A 16,838-nucleotide genomic window follows, 5' to 3' on the forward strand; every position below is an offset into this window, starting at 1 on the left:
AGGTCTTGGGTCTTCCCTCACACTCGATACATTGACCCGCCGGCTCGGCGCCGGCATGAGATGCATGTGGGGGTATTTCCGCCAGACTCTGTTACCTCGTGCCACGGCTTCGGCAATTGTTGCAGGCTGTAGCAGGCGAAAAAAGAGCAAACAGAGCTTGTTCCCGATGGTCTGGCTCGCTTTTACGAAGCTAAGGCAAGCCGGCCGGCCAGCGTTCTAGTGTACAAAGTGTGTAAGGGAGGGAGGGGGGAATGGTTCGGTCCAATTGACCCAGAAGGCTCGGGTTCGTTTCTGGTCGCCGGGAGGCCGCGTGCGCGCGCCCGCCCGGCCTCCTTGAAGAATATAACGACATGCATTCCCTCGCAAATCCCATCTGAATTTTAAAGAGTCCAAAGGCACATTGAGATTGTAGAGCAATTTTATGGCGACTATCATGGGCGGCGAAAGCAACCACAACCGCGCGGTTGTATACACGGAGCCCGGCACCACCCAAACGGAGGTCGTAGAACTACCGATCCCGGAGCCTGGCCCCGGGGAGGTTTTGGTTCGGCTGTGAGTTGACGCCTTTATTCAATATCACAAAGTTCAATTACTGATCACGCTATTTACTACTGCAGACAATACTCTGGTGTCTGTCATACCGATTACGGCTTTTGCATGAATGCATTCTCATCGGTCCCATTTCCTACACCAAAAGGTACGTCTCATCTGATTCGCCTTGTCGACTCATTAAGCAAGGATCTAATCATGAAGTATCATAGGTCAAGTTGGTGGCCATGAGGGTACGTCAAAACTCCACGTCGACTTTCGAGTCTTCCATCACGCCCCTGAATGAGTTCAATTGTCACTAATGTTCTCCCAGGAGTCGGCGAGGTTGTCGCCGTAGGCACAGGCGTCACATCACCTGCAATCGGTGACAGGGTGGGAATCAAATACGCGGCAGATGCATGTCTCAACTGCGGTATGGTCACGATCATCTAACACAACCTACCTCCACTAACACGGCATCTTAGATCGATGTCTTCAAGGCGGCGAATCATCATGCGCACAGGTTAAACTCTCTGGCTACTTCACCCCCGGCACATTTCAACAGTACTGCATATCGACGGCACGATACGTCACTCCCATCCCCGCAGGCCTCGACTCAGCAGAGGCCGCCCCTCTCATGTGCGGCGGCATCAGCGTCTACACAGCCCTCAAGCGCGCAGACGCCCGTCATGGTGACTGGGTTGTCATCGTGGGAGCCGGCGGGGGCCTCGGTCATCTCGCTATCCAGTACGCCCGCGTGATTGGGTGCCGCGTCTTGGCCATGGATATCGGCAGCAAGGAGAAATTCTGCCGCGACCTTGGGGCGACGGAATTCGTTGACTTCACGGCCTACCCCAGCGACGAGGACCTCACGGCAGCGATTAAGAAAATTACGGGCGGAGGGGCGAGAATCGTGCTCATGTGCTCGTCTAACAAAAAGGCCTACGTGCAGTCTCCAAAGTGGCTCGGGTTCAGGGGCAAGCTTGTGTGCTTGGGTGTTCCCGAGAACAGCAGCCCGGCGATCGCGGACGTCGAACCCATGCTTGTGGACGAGTTGACTATTTTTGGTATGTTTGACTTCGTCATGACGTCCTTTCAACATGTGATTCGTGTATTGTGGACACGAATGCTTACTTGGATGCTCCGCAGGTGTCAAGACTGGTAACAGACTCGAAGCCAAGGAATGTCTGGAGATCGCAGCACAAGGCAACATCAAAACTCACTTCCAACTGCGACGAATGAGAAGCTTGACGAAGGTAACTTAATCTCTTTCTACACTTCTCAGTTGATGATGTCCATACTGACACAGCAATTCACAGATTTTCAATGAGATGGAATCTGGGGGTATTCAGGGACGTGTCGTGATTGACTTGAAGTAGACGCATACACATTATCATGATTCCTGTACATACTCTCAATTTATGATGACCATGAGACATTAATGCCAAGATCGATCCGCATAGTCTTGCAAATTAGTACCAAATATTGGGAAGCTCGAAAAGTCCCACCCAAGCGCTAGGGATGTGGTCAATAGCGACAGGCTGCCAAAGACTAACAAACCACTCAAGACGAGCCCGATAAGTGCCACGAGAGAGCCACGAGGGAGAGTGCTACAAGTGCCGACTCGGCTCGCGAACAACCGGGGTAAACTCCTGTTAACCACAGTATATGCCGAGATTGCGGGACAGCTTAGACGAGCTAGACTATAGAGTTCAATTAAGCTGTTGGGCTGTGCTGGCAAGCTCGGCTCATGGCGTCGGCAACCCGCGTCGAGGGTCATGCGGCCCCGGACCATCTTTCGCGCCACCCCGTTTTGGTCCCGTCGGGCTAATTAACCCCATTGCGGGGAAACAGCGGGGGGAAACAAGAGGCCCATCGAGATCTTTCCCCAGACTTCCAGCCTCAGACGCCCGAGATCCATGATGGTGTCGCGGGGAAACGGGGAGACTTCTTTTTCTGACAGCTCTTCCCCAGACTCCACCGACACGCGGACGCGGCCCCGCGCTGGGGAAGATCAGAACCCCATGGCACAAGATTCTACCCCGGACTTGTCGAGTCAGAAACCGTTGAAGATGCTGAGTCGACTTCTCGCATGATGGCTGGCGGATAGGCCCATTCTGCAACGGGCCACTGAGACCACAAAGGGTCCTTGTTCCAGTCCCCCAAGCCTCTTCATGGTGCTTCGGGTTCTGAGGCGTGGGTTAGGGGTAATCAGGCCAGATGAGTTATCAGGCACATGTGAATGGTCAAGTGCTGATCGTGATCCTGCAGCGACCATCCCGAAATGGGGTGGCAGTTTTTCTGACTCGAAGTTTCGTTGAGCTATTGGGTTCCTAATTGGGTTGTTGGTGATTGGTCTTTTCTGACACGTCTTGTTTGCTTCCTGACGCCAAGTCGGGATGCCTTGTTAGATAGCTGCTGTTACGTTCTGACGCAGTGATTTCCTCGTGCGCCTCGCTCGATTTGTCGAAGAGCTGCATTTGAATCCGTCCAGATAGTATTTACCAAGCCTTTGAGAGCGGCCTCATCCTTATCCGCTTTCTCAAAACAGAAACTCTCCTCCTCTCCTTCATTTCTTGTGTGGTGAACAACACAGAAGCGGAGCCAGAAATTGGCATGACAGATACAGAAAAATGGCAATTACCAACCTCCAGATCCTTCAGGCCCATGGCCTGTTTTTCATTTTAGGCACTCAGCTCCACGTCTTCGTTTTCCGCAAAGGGGAATGGGATACAGCTACTACCAGACTCTTCAGGAACTTCACACTGGGTATTGGGTTGCTGACGGCGGCCCTTTCCCGGGGAGCTCCTGAGACCTTCCGGACAAATGCGGCTGCGCTCAAGACAGCTGGTTCTCTCACGGCCGCGCTCATTGCTGGAATCTACACAAGTTTACTCGTGTACCGTGCGGCATTCCACCGGCTCAACGGCTTCAAAGGACCGTTCCTAGCGAGGCTCTCGAATCTGTGGATCACCTCACGAGCAGTCAAGGAATTGCACATGTACACCGAGGTTCAACAACTCCATGAACAGTATGGCGACATTGTGAGAATTGGTAAGGAACTCTTACCAATTTTACTATACCGATGAAGAATGCTGATCTCAATGCCTTAAGGCCCGACCGAGTTGTCTATCAACAACCCAAAGGCCGTTCTTCCAATCCACTCGAATCGCTCACCGTGCACCAAAGGCCCATGGTATGGAGTCTTGCATCCCATGTACTCATTGCAGCTCGTCCGAGACAAGCAAGAGCATGCACAAAGGCGCAAGAGTTGGGATCGAGGGTTCAGCTCAAAAGGTAATACAAGATTTCGCCCAGAGACGTTTTGGGGCTTCACAACTAACAAGAGGTCTAGCGCTTAGAGACTATGAGTTCCGGGTTGCCGACTACACCAATCAGCTTCTTGCAAGTATTGACAAGAACAAGGGAAAGCCATTCAATATCTCAGATTGGTTCAACTTTTACAGCTTCGATGTCATGGGTGACTTGGCTTTCGGCAAGTCCTTTGGCATGCTCAAGGAAGGCATTAAGCACTACTTTATGACTTCCTTACATCAAGATATGCAGGCTATTGGCATGTTCAGCCACATGTTATGGCTATTCCCCATCTTCAAGAATACGCCAATCTTGAATGAAAATAACAAGCGATTCTGGAAATTTGTCACATCTCAGGTGGACGAGAGAATCGCGGTATGATCTGCCGATGACCCGGGTCGAGGGATCTGCATGCTAATTGTCATCAATTTCAAGAACCCCCCTGACCGCCCAGATGTCTTCTCATGGATCTTGGAGGAATATCAATCCCTCAAGAACCCGACTTGGCAGGACACCCTCAACCTATATGGCGACGCGTATCTTATCATCGTTGCAGGGAGGTAAGTAATGTCTCGCATCCCACCTTGATATCCATGGTGCTGGGTTTATTCAGCTGACGTTGTATTAATGAATTCGTAAAGTGATACGACAGCTGCATCCCTTACTTGTCTCTTCTTCGAGCTAGCCCAAAAGCCAGATGTCTACCAACGCTTAAGGGAGGAGATCGACGACTACTTTGCGCAGAATGCGGAGCCTGAACACTCCGCACTGTCAAAGCTCCCGTATCTGCAGGCTTGCATCGACGAGACGTTGAGGCTTCATCCTCCTGTCCCGTCGGGTGTGCAGCGCATGACCCCGCCCGAGGGCATAGATATTGACGGGACGTTTATTCCGGGTGATACAATCATCCAGGTGCCTACGCACACCATGTTCAGAGGCAAGTCTCAAAAAGAAACTGTTTCATCCTCCACCGTTGTCTCGGCTGATGAACTGCGTCTGTCATACAAGACTTTGCTTGCTGACTGTGGCGAAAAACAAATAGACGAGCGCCTGTTCCCGCAGGCAAACGACTTCATTCCCGAGCGGTGGACCTCCCGGCCCGATCTGGCCAAAGACCCTGCCGCATTTGTTCCCTTTGGTACCGGTAAGCACTTAAAATCATTACCTCCACCTTTTTGGGCCGATCGGTGCGACGTGAGAGCTGACGACAAGGATGAATCTTGGCAGGCAAGTACTCTTGCGTCGGAAAGCAGCTGGGCTTGATGGAAATCCGTTACTGCGCCAGCCAAATCATTAACCGATATGATGTTGCATTCGCCCCGGGGCAGAAGGCGGAAGCGTTTATTGATGGCAAAAAGGATGGTTTTACATTGTCGCTGCCGCAGTTGGAAGTGATTTTCAAAGTGAGGGAGGCGGGAAAAGTGACAGCTTAGCAAATGAGTGAGAGAGATGTGACGATTGGAGGTAACACAAGACTGCTAAGGCTGGAATGTCTTATAAGCCATGTTTAATATGTGGGCGAGGTATCCGAGGTATCCAGTGACATATCGCAATTTGATAATCGACGTTGCAAAGCCAACAAAAACCCACTTTACGCATTGATAAATCTGGCAGCTCGAAATCGAGTTTCGATAGGGCGCAAGGCGTGGTGTGGCTAAACGAGCTGAAGGGTCTGCAGGGGATGGTAAGGCTTTAGTAGGTTTCTTAGAGAAAAGTAGACTAGAAGTTCCGTCCGGACACGGCATCCGCGGAATGTCGAAGTAGTGCTAATTAGCCCCCGTTGGAGCTTGGATTGCTTAGGAAATCCATCTCTGAGTGCTAGCACAGTTGTCGACTCTTGCGACTGAGACACTCTAAGACCAATGCGATGAAGTGGAGGGTGCGGGCTAGCATTTCCCACCATTTCCCAACTGCTGATTTGTCGCTCTGCTGGGCTAAATTGCGTGCGGAGCTATGGCGTCCGAACTCTATCAGAGCCACGCAAAGCCACCGATGGCAGAGTTTAAGCCCAATGTCACATAGGATTCCCAGCTCAGCTAGACCAGGGCAGGCGAGACAAGGCAAGGAGAGAGAGAGAGAGAGAGCGCGAGAGAGAGCTGCAGGACAAGCAAGTGTCACTGTACAGCACAGCAAGGGTGGTCGCATTTTACCCCACATTCTTTGGTCTTTCTTCTCAACTTCTCGTCCACCCCTCTTCCCTCCTTGCTACACTACCATATTCTCAGACTGTTGTATCTGTATTCGAATGCCTGTCTAGAGGTGTGGCCGGGATGCCCGTCCAAGCCCTGTCTCTGCTGCCTCTGACTATCTGTCTGTCTCGATACACGATTGGTTAATTAAACCTCAAGGAGTAGGCTTCCTTTTGTCTTTCGGTCCCCTTTTCTCCCCATTAGTATTGATGCCCGCCCGATCCACTTCTGCACATCTACCGTCAACTTTCTTCGACACTATCCGGACCCGTGCCCGGGCTAATAATCGATATTTCATCTTCCCGCTGACAAAACCAAGCTTTCCCATCATCCGCTTGGGAAAGATAGGGCCCAAACCAGCGGACCACGCGAGGAGAAAGCACAAACACTTGGACCCTCAAGCGCGGACGCGCTTTTATTCTCGTTGACTCTTTTCTCTCTTTTCTGCCCACAATCTTCTTTCATAAAGGAAGAAGGGAAAAGAGCTATGGCGTCCAATGGACCAGACGATGATGCCCCCACACCGTCAGCAGCAACAGGAGGATCAGCTCCGCCAGCCAAGGTCCCCTCCGAAAAGGAGCTCGCCCGCAAAATCCGGAAGCGCGAGCTCGACCGCCGGGCCCAGAGGCAGGCTCGCGAGCGCACCCGTAACCGCATCGCCGAGCTCGAGGCCCAGGTCAAGGAGCTCCGAAAGGATGACTCGACGAGGCTGTCGGCCGCCATGGAGCAGCTGGCCGCCGTCACGCGCGAGCGGGACGGCCTGTTCGACACCTTCAAGTCCATCGAGCAGACGATCCGCGACCATGTGCTGCCGAGCCGCCCAACCCCAGCGACACAGCAACGCTCGCCGCCTCCCACCGTGACAGCGTCAACATCCCTGCCGCGAGCAGGCTCAGCAGCCTCTCGGGATGCGACTATGCTTACGGAGCTCTCGGCGCCAACCTACACCGCACCCATGGGCCTACTGCCCGAAACCCCCGCCGCCCTCGACGTCCACGGTTTCCACGGTAGTGTCAATGGCGCCGTCGTCGGCAGGGTGCCGAACGGGTTCCCGGCATCCAGCGTACACGCGCCCAGCGTCCACGCACCTAGCTCCACGTCGGACAGCCAGGACTTTGTCGACGACGAGGACGACAACGGGGACGATGCCCCAGACGATCCCAATCTCATAGTGCCACCACCCGAGGCGCACTGCGACTGCGTCACTGTCCGTACCCCAGCAGGCCCAGCGTCCCCGAAAGTGAATGTGTGGCGGGCTGTTAACCAGGTCTTGGCGAAGCGGTGTCGCATATCGAAGGAAGCTCACGCGATCGAGGACTCCAACGACGAGGACATTCCCGTGCGGGTACTACTCGAAGGCTGGGATGCCGTCGCGAAGACCCGGCCATTGTCTAAGTTGTGGAGAAAGCTCCGCAGGGTCGACGAGTTGTGCTTCATGACTTGCCCACCGACAGAACGGCTGGCGATCCTTCGAACCATGCACTTGCTGCTGCAGTATCACTCCGATCCCACCCCGGAACGCTATGCCAAGCTGCCCACCTGGTACCTGAAGAGGTTTGTCAAACAACGGTCTGATTGTGCTAATCCTTAGACGTATGCTGATCTATTGCAGACCATCACAGGCGATGCCACATTCTTATGCCATCGACTTCTTTGTCTGGTACGTCAATACACCCCTCTGGTTATCACCATTCATGCTCGAGTGCAGTCTCTAATAACCTCTTAGGCCAGGTGTTCGGGAACGGTTCGTTTTCGGACAACACCACTACTGCAACAACCAGTTCTGGGAGCTCTTCGGCCCCAACTTCCACCTCCTCTGGCCCTATGAGTTCCGCGACGCGTACAAAAGGAGCGTCGTCACAGGCCAGTACCAAATTTCGCCCATGTTCGAGCAGAGAATATCGGACATCAACGCCTGGACAATGGGTATGGACTTCTTCACCCGCTTCCCCGAGCTCATTGCCGATATTCCGGCATTCCACTCCGTCGCCCAGGCCCTGACGCCCGCCGTCACGTCACCGCCCCCGCTTCACCACCAAGCCCTGCCTCAACAGGCATCTCTTTCGCAGCTAAAGGAGCGTGACGAACGTCTTCTTCTCGAGCAGCAGGCCTCAGCCGCGGCAGAGGAGCAGCAACACCAGCAACACCAGCAGCAGCAGCAGCAACAGCAGGCCAACCAGGACGCCATGGACTGCTCTCAGACCATGCAGGTGTACCCGGGGAGCCTTTACAGCATGGCACCTCCCGGCTTCATGGACGAATTCATCCCGCAGGGCTATGATGCGCACGGTCCGGCTGGGACGTATGGCTCGATGCCTGGGTACTTTTGAATTGGTGATGAGCAGCAGAAGGATTACCAAACGATCTCATCCGTCGACAAACTGTTCACAACTTCACGCGTTAACGGTCTGGGGCGACGATGAAGCGTTTACCCAATGCGGAAAGGCATGCGGTTGAAGGATGCACAGCATCGAGTGCGCTAGCTGCACGTCATGGTCGCGCTGCGTAGCTGTCAATGTGCCATGACAGGCGTTTCAGGAACGCGACTCGCCGACTTGTCACCCACGATGTCGGCGGCGATCCTGACCTGTCGGCAAGCAGAGTTTCTGGCTGCAGTCAGGGTCCAAGACCACGACTAATCCGCGCCTAAGATCGATCCGAGACCGATGCCCTGCGCCACGACCTCCAAGAGACGCGCCGAGCCGGCTGTTCGCAGGGAATGGCTTGAAAAAGCGGCAATTAGACGCGAGGGACGAGAATGCGGGTACTGTGCGACGCAGCCTATCGATGAATTGATCGATGTATATCACGCTCAGCTCGGATCACAGATTGCGTGCGCTTCTAGGACTGTGGCTGCTAAGGCTACGTCTGCGTACCACTGTTAAAGCAAAATTTATGATTTATGACTGAAGGATTGGGTGCTGGTAAGCACCCATTGGGAACAGACTGGCAGCCATTTTGACGTTTACAATACGTTCGTCAGGGCAACATGCCGCGTGTATCAAGATGTACCATATCAAAATTTGAAGCGTATTCAATATCTTCATTAGTTCACATGCCGTGACTACTTGCAATGCAATACAATTTACTCGTATATAGCTAAAACTACCTGACTTAGGAAAAGAATGTCTTTGGCCGCTCTAGAAGTTCACCATCCAGAATAATGTCGACTTTCTCATTGTAAAAGCACAGTAGACCAGCGATCCCCGCGCTTTCCTGCGTGGGAAGCCTGTAATACCAGATCAAGTCGCTATACTCTTTGCCATCCACCACAATACTGTAGTACTCAGCATCGCCCTTGTATGGGCACTTGGTGATGAGCTTGCTTTTTCGCAAAGCTGACTGATCAACTGACGCTAAGGGCAGGTAGTATCGCGTAGGCAGCCCAGTTTCCAACAAATGAACGGCAAAGCTGGTCTTGGCGACGGTCTTTCCGGCGACCTTGACCTCTACAGGCCGCGACGAAGGGAGAATATCGATGCGCTTGTAAGGATCTTTGGGATGGACGTAGATGGGCGTTTCCTCCTCGAGCCACTGGTCTGTATGTGTTGAAAGGTGGTTTTTTGTCAGTTCCGAAGGTACATGACGGAAATTACGGAACTTCCGATGGTGGCTGAGACAACATACCCATACTGCCGAACTCGAGCCTTATCAGACCCTTTAGGGCACCGCTGATCTCTCCATTGTCGGAAAATCTCAACGCCCGGTCGGTGGTAAAGTCGTTTTCACCGTCCCGCCCAGGAACGGTCACTTCAACGACTGCCGCCGCGGCTTGGGATGCATCGGCCGTGGACTGGATGTCTTGCTTGTCTTTCCAACGGCAGTTCCGTAGTTCTGCTACGGGTACATAGTACTGCGGATATGCAACGTGTTCCCAAACATGGACTGCTTTGGTGGTATCGACGACGCATGTATTGTTTAAGATGACTCGGACTCTGCGGGCGGTAGGTTGAGTTTTGTGAGGGCCATTCGTGAGAAGATGTCTCGCGAGCTCAGGGAGACTAAGGCGGTTTGGCGTTATTTTAGCTTGCAAGAATTATACATATGATTCGTCTGCACTTGACCTATGGTTTCAAGCCCTTGGTATGGTGTTTGACGGGAAAACAACGCGATGGAATGAGATGCATCACCGCCGACATGAAGAGTGACTTACTCGGCTCGGAACTGTCCAGGTTTAGACATTTTTGCCCACTTATCGGTTCGCTCTTCCGGCACACTAGTTGAATTGAGCTGAGCTACGAAAAAGCAACTGCACATGAATGTTTGCTTTTGAAAGAACAAACTAGATATGAGAATGCCATCTCGTCTTCTTTAGTGTACATCAACCCCGCGCTTCTCCCCATTGTGACGTCTGCCACTTTACGTCAGCATTCACGGGCCCGCGTGGTCCGGCCACAGGCCGGCTCGCTCCGTTACTCAAGGTCCCACATTTCCGGTAGGTCGTCTTTTGCTACCAGCAGTCCCGGGGAGCTTGTTTTAAGTCACTTGATGTTTCTCAATACGCGTATGTTGCTCATTCTTCTAATTTGAGATGTCTAGGAGTTCGAATACGTGAATAATGCATCTATCTCGGTAGGCCCGACTGCTACAGGTCGAGGTCTCGGCCGTTTGAATTATCGCTGAATACTATTCTCTCAGCAAATTGACGCTGCATGTGACGAGTCGGTAATATGTGCGATCCCATCAATTATGTGAACCCCAACAAGCGGCTCGTTAATCTGGTGAAATCAACAGCCTACTCTAGGCGGGCATTACCGACTTTTCCAAAAGTCTAGAACTTTCTCTGAGACTTGGTGGCTGAGACATACAGCAGATTTGGTTGCAACGGTTCAGACGGCCAGCCTCCAGACAAGTGTGTTTCCGGGCTGACCGCTCCGAGAAGTGGGGGACTGCAGACCAGGGCCATCCGAGACCACCTCGAAGCCACCAATTTGTGTCAAAAGGAAGGATGTTTACCACTGAGCTGGCGCCACAAGCCATTTTCAGCCTTGTTTTTGTGGTTTCATGCATCAATGTCCCCTTTGACCCCTTTTCACTAAGTCTTTGGCAAATATGACGGAGCTTAACGCAACGTCGCGACTTTGCTGGCTTAGTAACAGTCTCACCGGCTGGCCGGCCTAGTGGGCCTCCGGTATCCGGGGGAAACAGTGGGTCTATGACCGGTCCCTCAACACAAGATCTTGGCCTTTGGTCGACCAAGAGATGTAGCTACATCAGTGGTGAACTCTGCTTTCGACATCCTCACACGTTATGAACGTAGAACAAATTGATCCCGAAGAGTACTGGATAAAAGTGGTCCAACACCAATGGGTTCCTGATGGTTACCAAAGGAGTTCGCGTTCACGCAGGACTATACATAAAGGCTCTCAAATTTCACAAGACTTAAAGTACTGCGATTCAAAGCGCGTCAAGCGACCTTGAGATTGAACAATTGTTCTTTTTCTCTAGGGCACACATGCATGGAATCATAGAGCGTCCAAGTTTATAGTAACATTTAAACAGTCCACAACGGTGTACAATATTGTTGATTTACTGAACCCTGCAGAGGCGGCCGTCGCTTTTTTCCGACCAGCCTTCATTTCCCACACAAGTTTTGCACCACAATACGTCCTTCGGATCAATACTGCGCTTGATCTCGGACAATCTCGGGTAGTTCGAGCCCCAAAATGCCTGCTGCCAGTTCTTCTCGAATGGGAATCCCTGATCAAATCGTTAGCAAAACCCCTAATCTAGCTGGTTTCTCTCCTCGTCAGTTTTGGGAAACTTACTTCATTCATGTATGATCCTCCATCGGGCGTCAGTTGGCGAAGAGGCTCGAACCTAGCGTCCAGAATCTCCCTGGCTTTCTCTCCTGCTGCTGGATCCCATGGTTCGTATCCCCAGCCCTGCCAGGTGACTGCGAATAGTCAGAGACTTCTCCTACATGAATATATGGCCTTCACCTGGCCTTGAGACTGTTCTAGATGGCTACTCACGTGCATGAACATATGCCTTCCGCCAGGCCGGATGGACGGAATTTTCGCCGCCGCGGGGCTTCGCTTCATTCACACCCTTTCCAGCAACCAGATATGTTCCCAGCCAACCATCGTTGAGAAGAATAGGCTCCAGTGCACTCTTCAGTGCGTCCAGGTCAGTGGTCAGGGTCTTCTTGTCTAGGAATCGTGAGATGAGATAGACAGAGCCCCCAGCTTGACCGTCGTCAAAGTTCTCGGCATACCAGGCCGCGAATGAGTCGTACGGTTGAGTAATGGTCAGCAAGTTGACCTGTCCAGGCCATCGTTCCTGGATGGTTTTGTTGAGTGGTTTAAAGATCTCGTTAATCCTGGTCGTATCTTGGGTATCCAGAATGATTGTCTTGCCCATCAGACCGGCAACTCGCTCTGGGAGACCCGGCAGTGGAATCGGCGGCGTCGAGTTCACGGTAGCCATGAGATAACCTGACAATCCAGAGTCTGAGAGGTAAGGAAGCTGAGAAGCGGCCCAAGTAGCGAGGTCTAGAGTGAAGGGAGCCTCAGGAACAGTAAAGGCCATAAATAAAACCATAGTGAGCTTCTTTTCAGGATGCGTCTTGACTGTGACAGAGGTGAGAACCCCAAATGTCGAACCTCCTCCCTAGCATTACCAAGTTAGTAGATGAACAGCAAAAGCTCCCGCAATCCAAGACTTACACCTCGCATGGCCCAGAACAAGTCGGCGTTTTGATCTTCGTTGACCGTGATAAGATCGCCACCAGGGGTAACGACCTCCATCTGCAGCACATTATCTGCCGCAAGACCGTAATGGGGTGCTAAGATGGAATGACCACCGCCCGTTACAAAGCCACCCTGCGAAACGGTCTTACCTCCACCGCCTACGACAGCGCGGTTGTGCTGGCTTGCTACAGCGTACACATCAACCATCTTCGCTCCGGATGCGGCGGTGATGGCATCGCCGGGTATAACCTTCCCCGACCCAGCGAGTTCGAATTGCCCCTCGTGATACTGGATCTCATTGAGATGGTGCGTCCAGATGGAAAGGGAGCCTGGCGCGATGGAGCGCCCAAGGTAGTCATGCCCACTGCTCTTGACAACAAGACGGACTTGATTCTTTCGCGCTGTGGATAGAATTTTGTCAGCTGAACTTGGGGGATTTTCTTTTTATTTTTTCCTTTCCTTTGGGCTTGGAAAACATATGTACTCACCAAAGTTGACGGCGGCCTTGACATGCTTCGCTGTGGTTGCGTTGACCACATATGACGGATAGCCTGCTCCGCTGCAAGGGAAGCCATCTAGAGGGATACAGGTGTAGTTGGTCCAATTGTCCCACATCACCGAGACAGGGTCCTCAGCATGGAACTCAAAGGTTCTCCAAGCCGTGAAGAGGTTGGAGCACCGTTCTGCACTGTAGTTCGGCTGCTCCGGGTGACAAATGCCGCCTGGAAGAAGGGGTCTGAAGAGCCGCCCATCGACTGCCTTGTTCAGGCGATACCAATCGTTGCTCGAGGGCCATGATGTGGTGCCTGGAAAGGCCTTGCACTCAGACGATGCAGGAGTTGCCTGCGTCAATGTAATCGCGCAAAGCGCGAGGAAGAACTTTGAGAAAATCATGCTGCGTGTTGAAGAGCCCGCCAACCACCGGTCTTTGGAGGCATAGGTAATCAAATTCGAAAAACTCTCTATACATACTTTATCTATCTCTGACGCGGCTATGGGAACTGGTCTGATGTCAATAATGACAAAAACGCCAAGGCAGGGTCATTGTATATTCGTGCCCGATCCTTCGGTGTGCAGGGGCGCAGCAAGGCGGCAAACTGCACAGCACCAAATGGCTTTCTGGCTGGCCAGCAAATCACCGTATCCCGTATTATTCTTGTCAAATCAACTAGTAAGCAACAGTTATTGTTCAGCACGAGTGTTGTGCATGGCACGGAACATCGAACCGACGGGCTGATTTCAGGCTATACGCTGTTAGGCAGTCAGCGTGCCCTTCTGGACCGACGGTACCGTTCCCGTTGTTTCCGCAGGATTACTCCTGAAGGATTCTCAAAGTAGCCTTACGCGAGGTGCCGCAGGATTTCACGCGCTAGTTCAGGTGTGTATCTTATTACTGAATGCAGTTATCCGCGGAAGAGCTGTAGGAACCAAAGACCCTTTCGGCAAGACGAGGCTCATCAATGTCCCAAATTGGACATCAATTATGTTCATGGGAACTTCGCGTTATGACTGACAACCAGATGGGCCCCGGATAATCTTGCTATGGGATTGCTTATTTCCCTCTGTCTTCGGAATAAGTGAAATTTCCCAAGTCTCGTAACACTTGAGCCGCTGCTGAGTGAGTTCTAGGAGTATGGAGGCTGATACAAAACATACCATGGAGATTTCCATGCCGTCTCGATTGGATAGCGACGGAAAAAAGAGCAATACCCATGAAGCTGTTGTCAACAATGATTTCAAAGATAAGATGGAAAATTCTCAGAAGGGACCAGGAAGTCAAGAAAATGATGCAAATGAGACAACGACTGGTGAGGATTCTGACGAGTCGCAGACTCATCAATATGCGACACCGCGAGAGCTGGCTCTTCTATCAACAGTATTCACCATTGCAACCTTCATGATAGCCATAGATGGCAGTATACTTGGTAAGTTCTTGCAACTCCTTGGATTCTTGAGATCTTTAGACTTACGATGTCCTGGCCAGCAACGGCAATCCCCAAGATAACCAGCGATTTCCATCGACTCAACGATGTGCCGTGGTACGGAAGTGCGTACCTCTTCACAGAAATGGCATTCCAGCCTACCTTTGGTCGCTTGTACACTTTATTCAACGCCAGAGTTCTTTATCTGACCTCCGTCATCATTTGTGAGTCAAATCCGTAGCTGCACAATATACCTCTGATCAACTTACTGAAGCCATCTGTGGTTTTCTCAAGTCGAGGCAGGCTCGATTCTCTGCGCTGCCTCGCCAAATTCTGCAGCATTGATCACAGGGAGAGTAATATCTGGTATCGGAGCCGCTGGTCTGCTCTGCGGCAGTCTGTCAGTCTATGGAAGGTCAGTTCCTCTGCGAGCTAGACCGTTCGGAATGGCCCTGGTCACGAGTATGTACGGCGTCGCAGGAGTTCTGGGACCGACTCTCGGAGGACTCATTACCGATACGCCTCGTCTCACCTGGAGATTTTGTTTTTGGTACGTTTTACACCGATGATTTGCTCTGACATTATTCTAAATTTGAACAGGATTAATCTACGTGAGTAATGAGAGACTAGCGACCGACGCGGATCCCCTGACAGTCTGTCTAGCATTTGGTGCCGTGACATTTGGAATCGCGTACAAGATATTGAGAGCGAGGACACCGATACACGGTCGGCTCTCGTTGCGTCAAAAGCTGAAGAAACTCGATCTACTTGGTGGGTTTCTTCTCATCGTCGGCTTGATCAGTCTGTTTTTTGCTCTTCAATGGGGCGGGACCAAGTACCCTTGGTCGGACCCTAGGGTTTACGCCTCTCTTGTGGTGTTTGGGATTTTTATCACAGCCTTCGGGGTGTTGCAGGCGAGAAAGAAAGAAGAGTGAGTGAAAAACAAGAGATGATATCCACACATCTATCTTCAACATCAGCTGACAGGGCAACTCCGGATATCAAGGGCTACTATCCCCATGCGGATCCTCTCACAGCGAACCGTGGCCATCAGCTGCACCTTCAACATGCTGATGTCCATGGCGCACAACACGCACATGTATTACCTCGCTTTTTACTTCCAAGCAGTTCTAGGCACGAATGCAGTGACTTCGGGCGTTCGTTGCCTCGCATACGGAATACCATGCAGCATCGCCATCATCGTCACAGGAGCGTGTGTCAGCTCAAAAGGCTACTACGTCCCCTTCATGTGGCTTGGATCCAGTGTCTTCATCGCCGGATGCGTGCTCCTTCAGAAGCTGGATAGGGAGTCGTCGATGGGGCAGTGGATCGGCTTCCAGATCCTCAGCGGGGCGGGCATTGGGCTCGCGGAACAAGTCCCCTTCATTGCGGTACAGGTTGTCCTTCCCGACAGCGACATGCCGACAGCGTGTGCCATGGTCGTGTTCCACCGCTTGTTAGGTGGTGCGGTGGGACTCAGCATCGCTTCTAACCTCTTCTCCCAGGAGCTCTACCGTCGGCTTGCGGGAGTGCCAGGAGGTGTCAACGTCAAAGCGATACAAGATGCTGGTGCATCTGACCTAGCGAAGGCGGTTCCCGCGGCTATTTTGCCGTTTGTGCAAAAGGCGTTCAGCTATGCCATCTCTAGGACCTTCATATTACCCATTGTTGTGGCGGGTACCTCATTACTACTCAGCTTCGGCATGCAGAGACGATGGATTCCAGACGATCGGGTGCAACCAGGCCAGGAGGCCAACACTGGTGATGAAGTCGCAAGTGCGCCGTTAGATCAGAGAAGGGATGAGAAGACAGTGTAGATGAGCATCTACATCTTAAAGTACGCGAAGATTTAGCGCCAGCTTGGATTTGAGGCATCTGAGGGCTAAACTTGCACATATCGTTGGCAATTTGAAATTGTTTGGCTAGAATCAATGACCGGTTTTGAAGATATCTTGTCAAAGTTGAAATCGTTCCGAGCCAACAATCGTAATGCGAGAGGTCCTCAGTAGGGTAGGCTTCAGCAGGTACAGGGACTACACGGCACTGAACTCTAGGGCCCTAAGCTAGCTCCAGCATGCTCTCCTCTCAGTGTTGTTGCCCCTTCACTTTAGACATTTTTATCATGTTCTTGGTACCTGATGTATTTACCTCAAGAAAACCAATGTACTATAGATTTGGATTGTGACTCAGAA

At 52.0% G+C, this 16,838-nt stretch overlaps 6 protein-coding genes across 6 annotated transcripts; 4 read left to right on the forward strand and 2 right to left on the reverse strand.

Moving 5' to 3' along the window:
* Positions 1 to 433: 433 nt before the first annotated feature.
* On the forward strand, positions 434 to 1,907 carry CPAR01_05496 (alcohol dehydrogenase; the record flags this gene model as incomplete). The annotated part of the gene is made up of 7 exons (XM_060489774.1): positions 434 to 552; positions 618 to 697; positions 762 to 782; positions 863 to 961; positions 1,014 to 1,595; positions 1,678 to 1,784; positions 1,848 to 1,907. 7 exons carry the CDS (start codon positions 434 to 436, stop codon positions 1,905 to 1,907), a joined length of 1,068 nt encoding a protein of 355 aa, XP_060351240.1.
* A 1,254-nt stretch (positions 1,908 to 3,161) lies between these two features.
* Positions 3,162 to 5,276, forward strand: CPAR01_05497 (cytochrome P450; the record flags this gene model as incomplete). Its single annotated transcript, XM_060489775.1, has 6 exons — positions 3,162 to 3,582; positions 3,643 to 3,825; positions 3,884 to 4,218; positions 4,279 to 4,403; positions 4,485 to 4,987; positions 5,071 to 5,276. The coding sequence occupies 6 exons, from the start codon at positions 3,162 to 3,164 to the stop codon at positions 5,274 to 5,276; spliced, it is 1,773 nt and encodes a 590-aa protein (XP_060351241.1).
* Positions 5,277 to 6,519: 1,243 nt separating this feature from the next.
* CPAR01_05498 (uncharacterized protein) lies at positions 6,520 to 8,362 on the forward strand (the record flags this gene model as incomplete). Its single annotated transcript, XM_060489776.1, has 3 exons — positions 6,520 to 7,586; positions 7,645 to 7,692; positions 7,759 to 8,362. 3 exons carry the CDS (start codon positions 6,520 to 6,522, stop codon positions 8,360 to 8,362), a joined length of 1,719 nt encoding a protein of 572 aa, XP_060351242.1.
* A 784-nt stretch (positions 8,363 to 9,146) lies between these two features.
* On the reverse strand, positions 9,147 to 10,214 carry CPAR01_05499 (uncharacterized protein; the record flags this gene model as incomplete). Its single annotated transcript, XM_060489777.1, has 3 exons — positions 9,147 to 9,571; positions 9,660 to 10,033; positions 10,186 to 10,214. 3 exons carry the CDS (start codon positions 10,212 to 10,214, stop codon positions 9,147 to 9,149), a joined length of 828 nt encoding a protein of 275 aa, XP_060351243.1.
* A 1,347-nt stretch (positions 10,215 to 11,561) lies between these two features.
* Positions 11,562 to 13,618, reverse strand: CPAR01_05500 (FAD binding domain-containing protein; the record flags this gene model as incomplete). Its single annotated transcript, XM_060489778.1, has 5 exons — positions 11,562 to 11,732; positions 11,801 to 11,928; positions 12,008 to 12,644; positions 12,701 to 13,125; positions 13,213 to 13,618. The coding sequence occupies 5 exons, from the start codon at positions 13,616 to 13,618 to the stop codon at positions 11,562 to 11,564; spliced, it is 1,767 nt and encodes a 588-aa protein (XP_060351244.1).
* A 763-nt stretch (positions 13,619 to 14,381) lies between these two features.
* On the forward strand, positions 14,382 to 16,463 carry CPAR01_05501 (major facilitator superfamily transporter; the record flags this gene model as incomplete). The annotated part of the gene is made up of 6 exons (XM_060489779.1): positions 14,382 to 14,649; positions 14,709 to 14,870; positions 14,941 to 15,196; positions 15,247 to 15,257; positions 15,310 to 15,577; positions 15,653 to 16,463. 6 exons carry the CDS (start codon positions 14,382 to 14,384, stop codon positions 16,461 to 16,463), a joined length of 1,776 nt encoding a protein of 591 aa, XP_060351245.1.
* Between the last annotated feature and the right edge of the window lie 375 nt (positions 16,464 to 16,838).

This window comes from Colletotrichum paranaense, assembly GCF_030867605.1.
Source record: "Colletotrichum paranaense strain IMI 384185 chromosome Unknown Scaffold_4.1, whole genome shotgun sequence".
In the NCBI taxonomy this organism is placed as follows: Eukaryota; Fungi; Ascomycota; class Sordariomycetes; order Glomerellales; family Glomerellaceae; genus Colletotrichum; species Colletotrichum paranaense.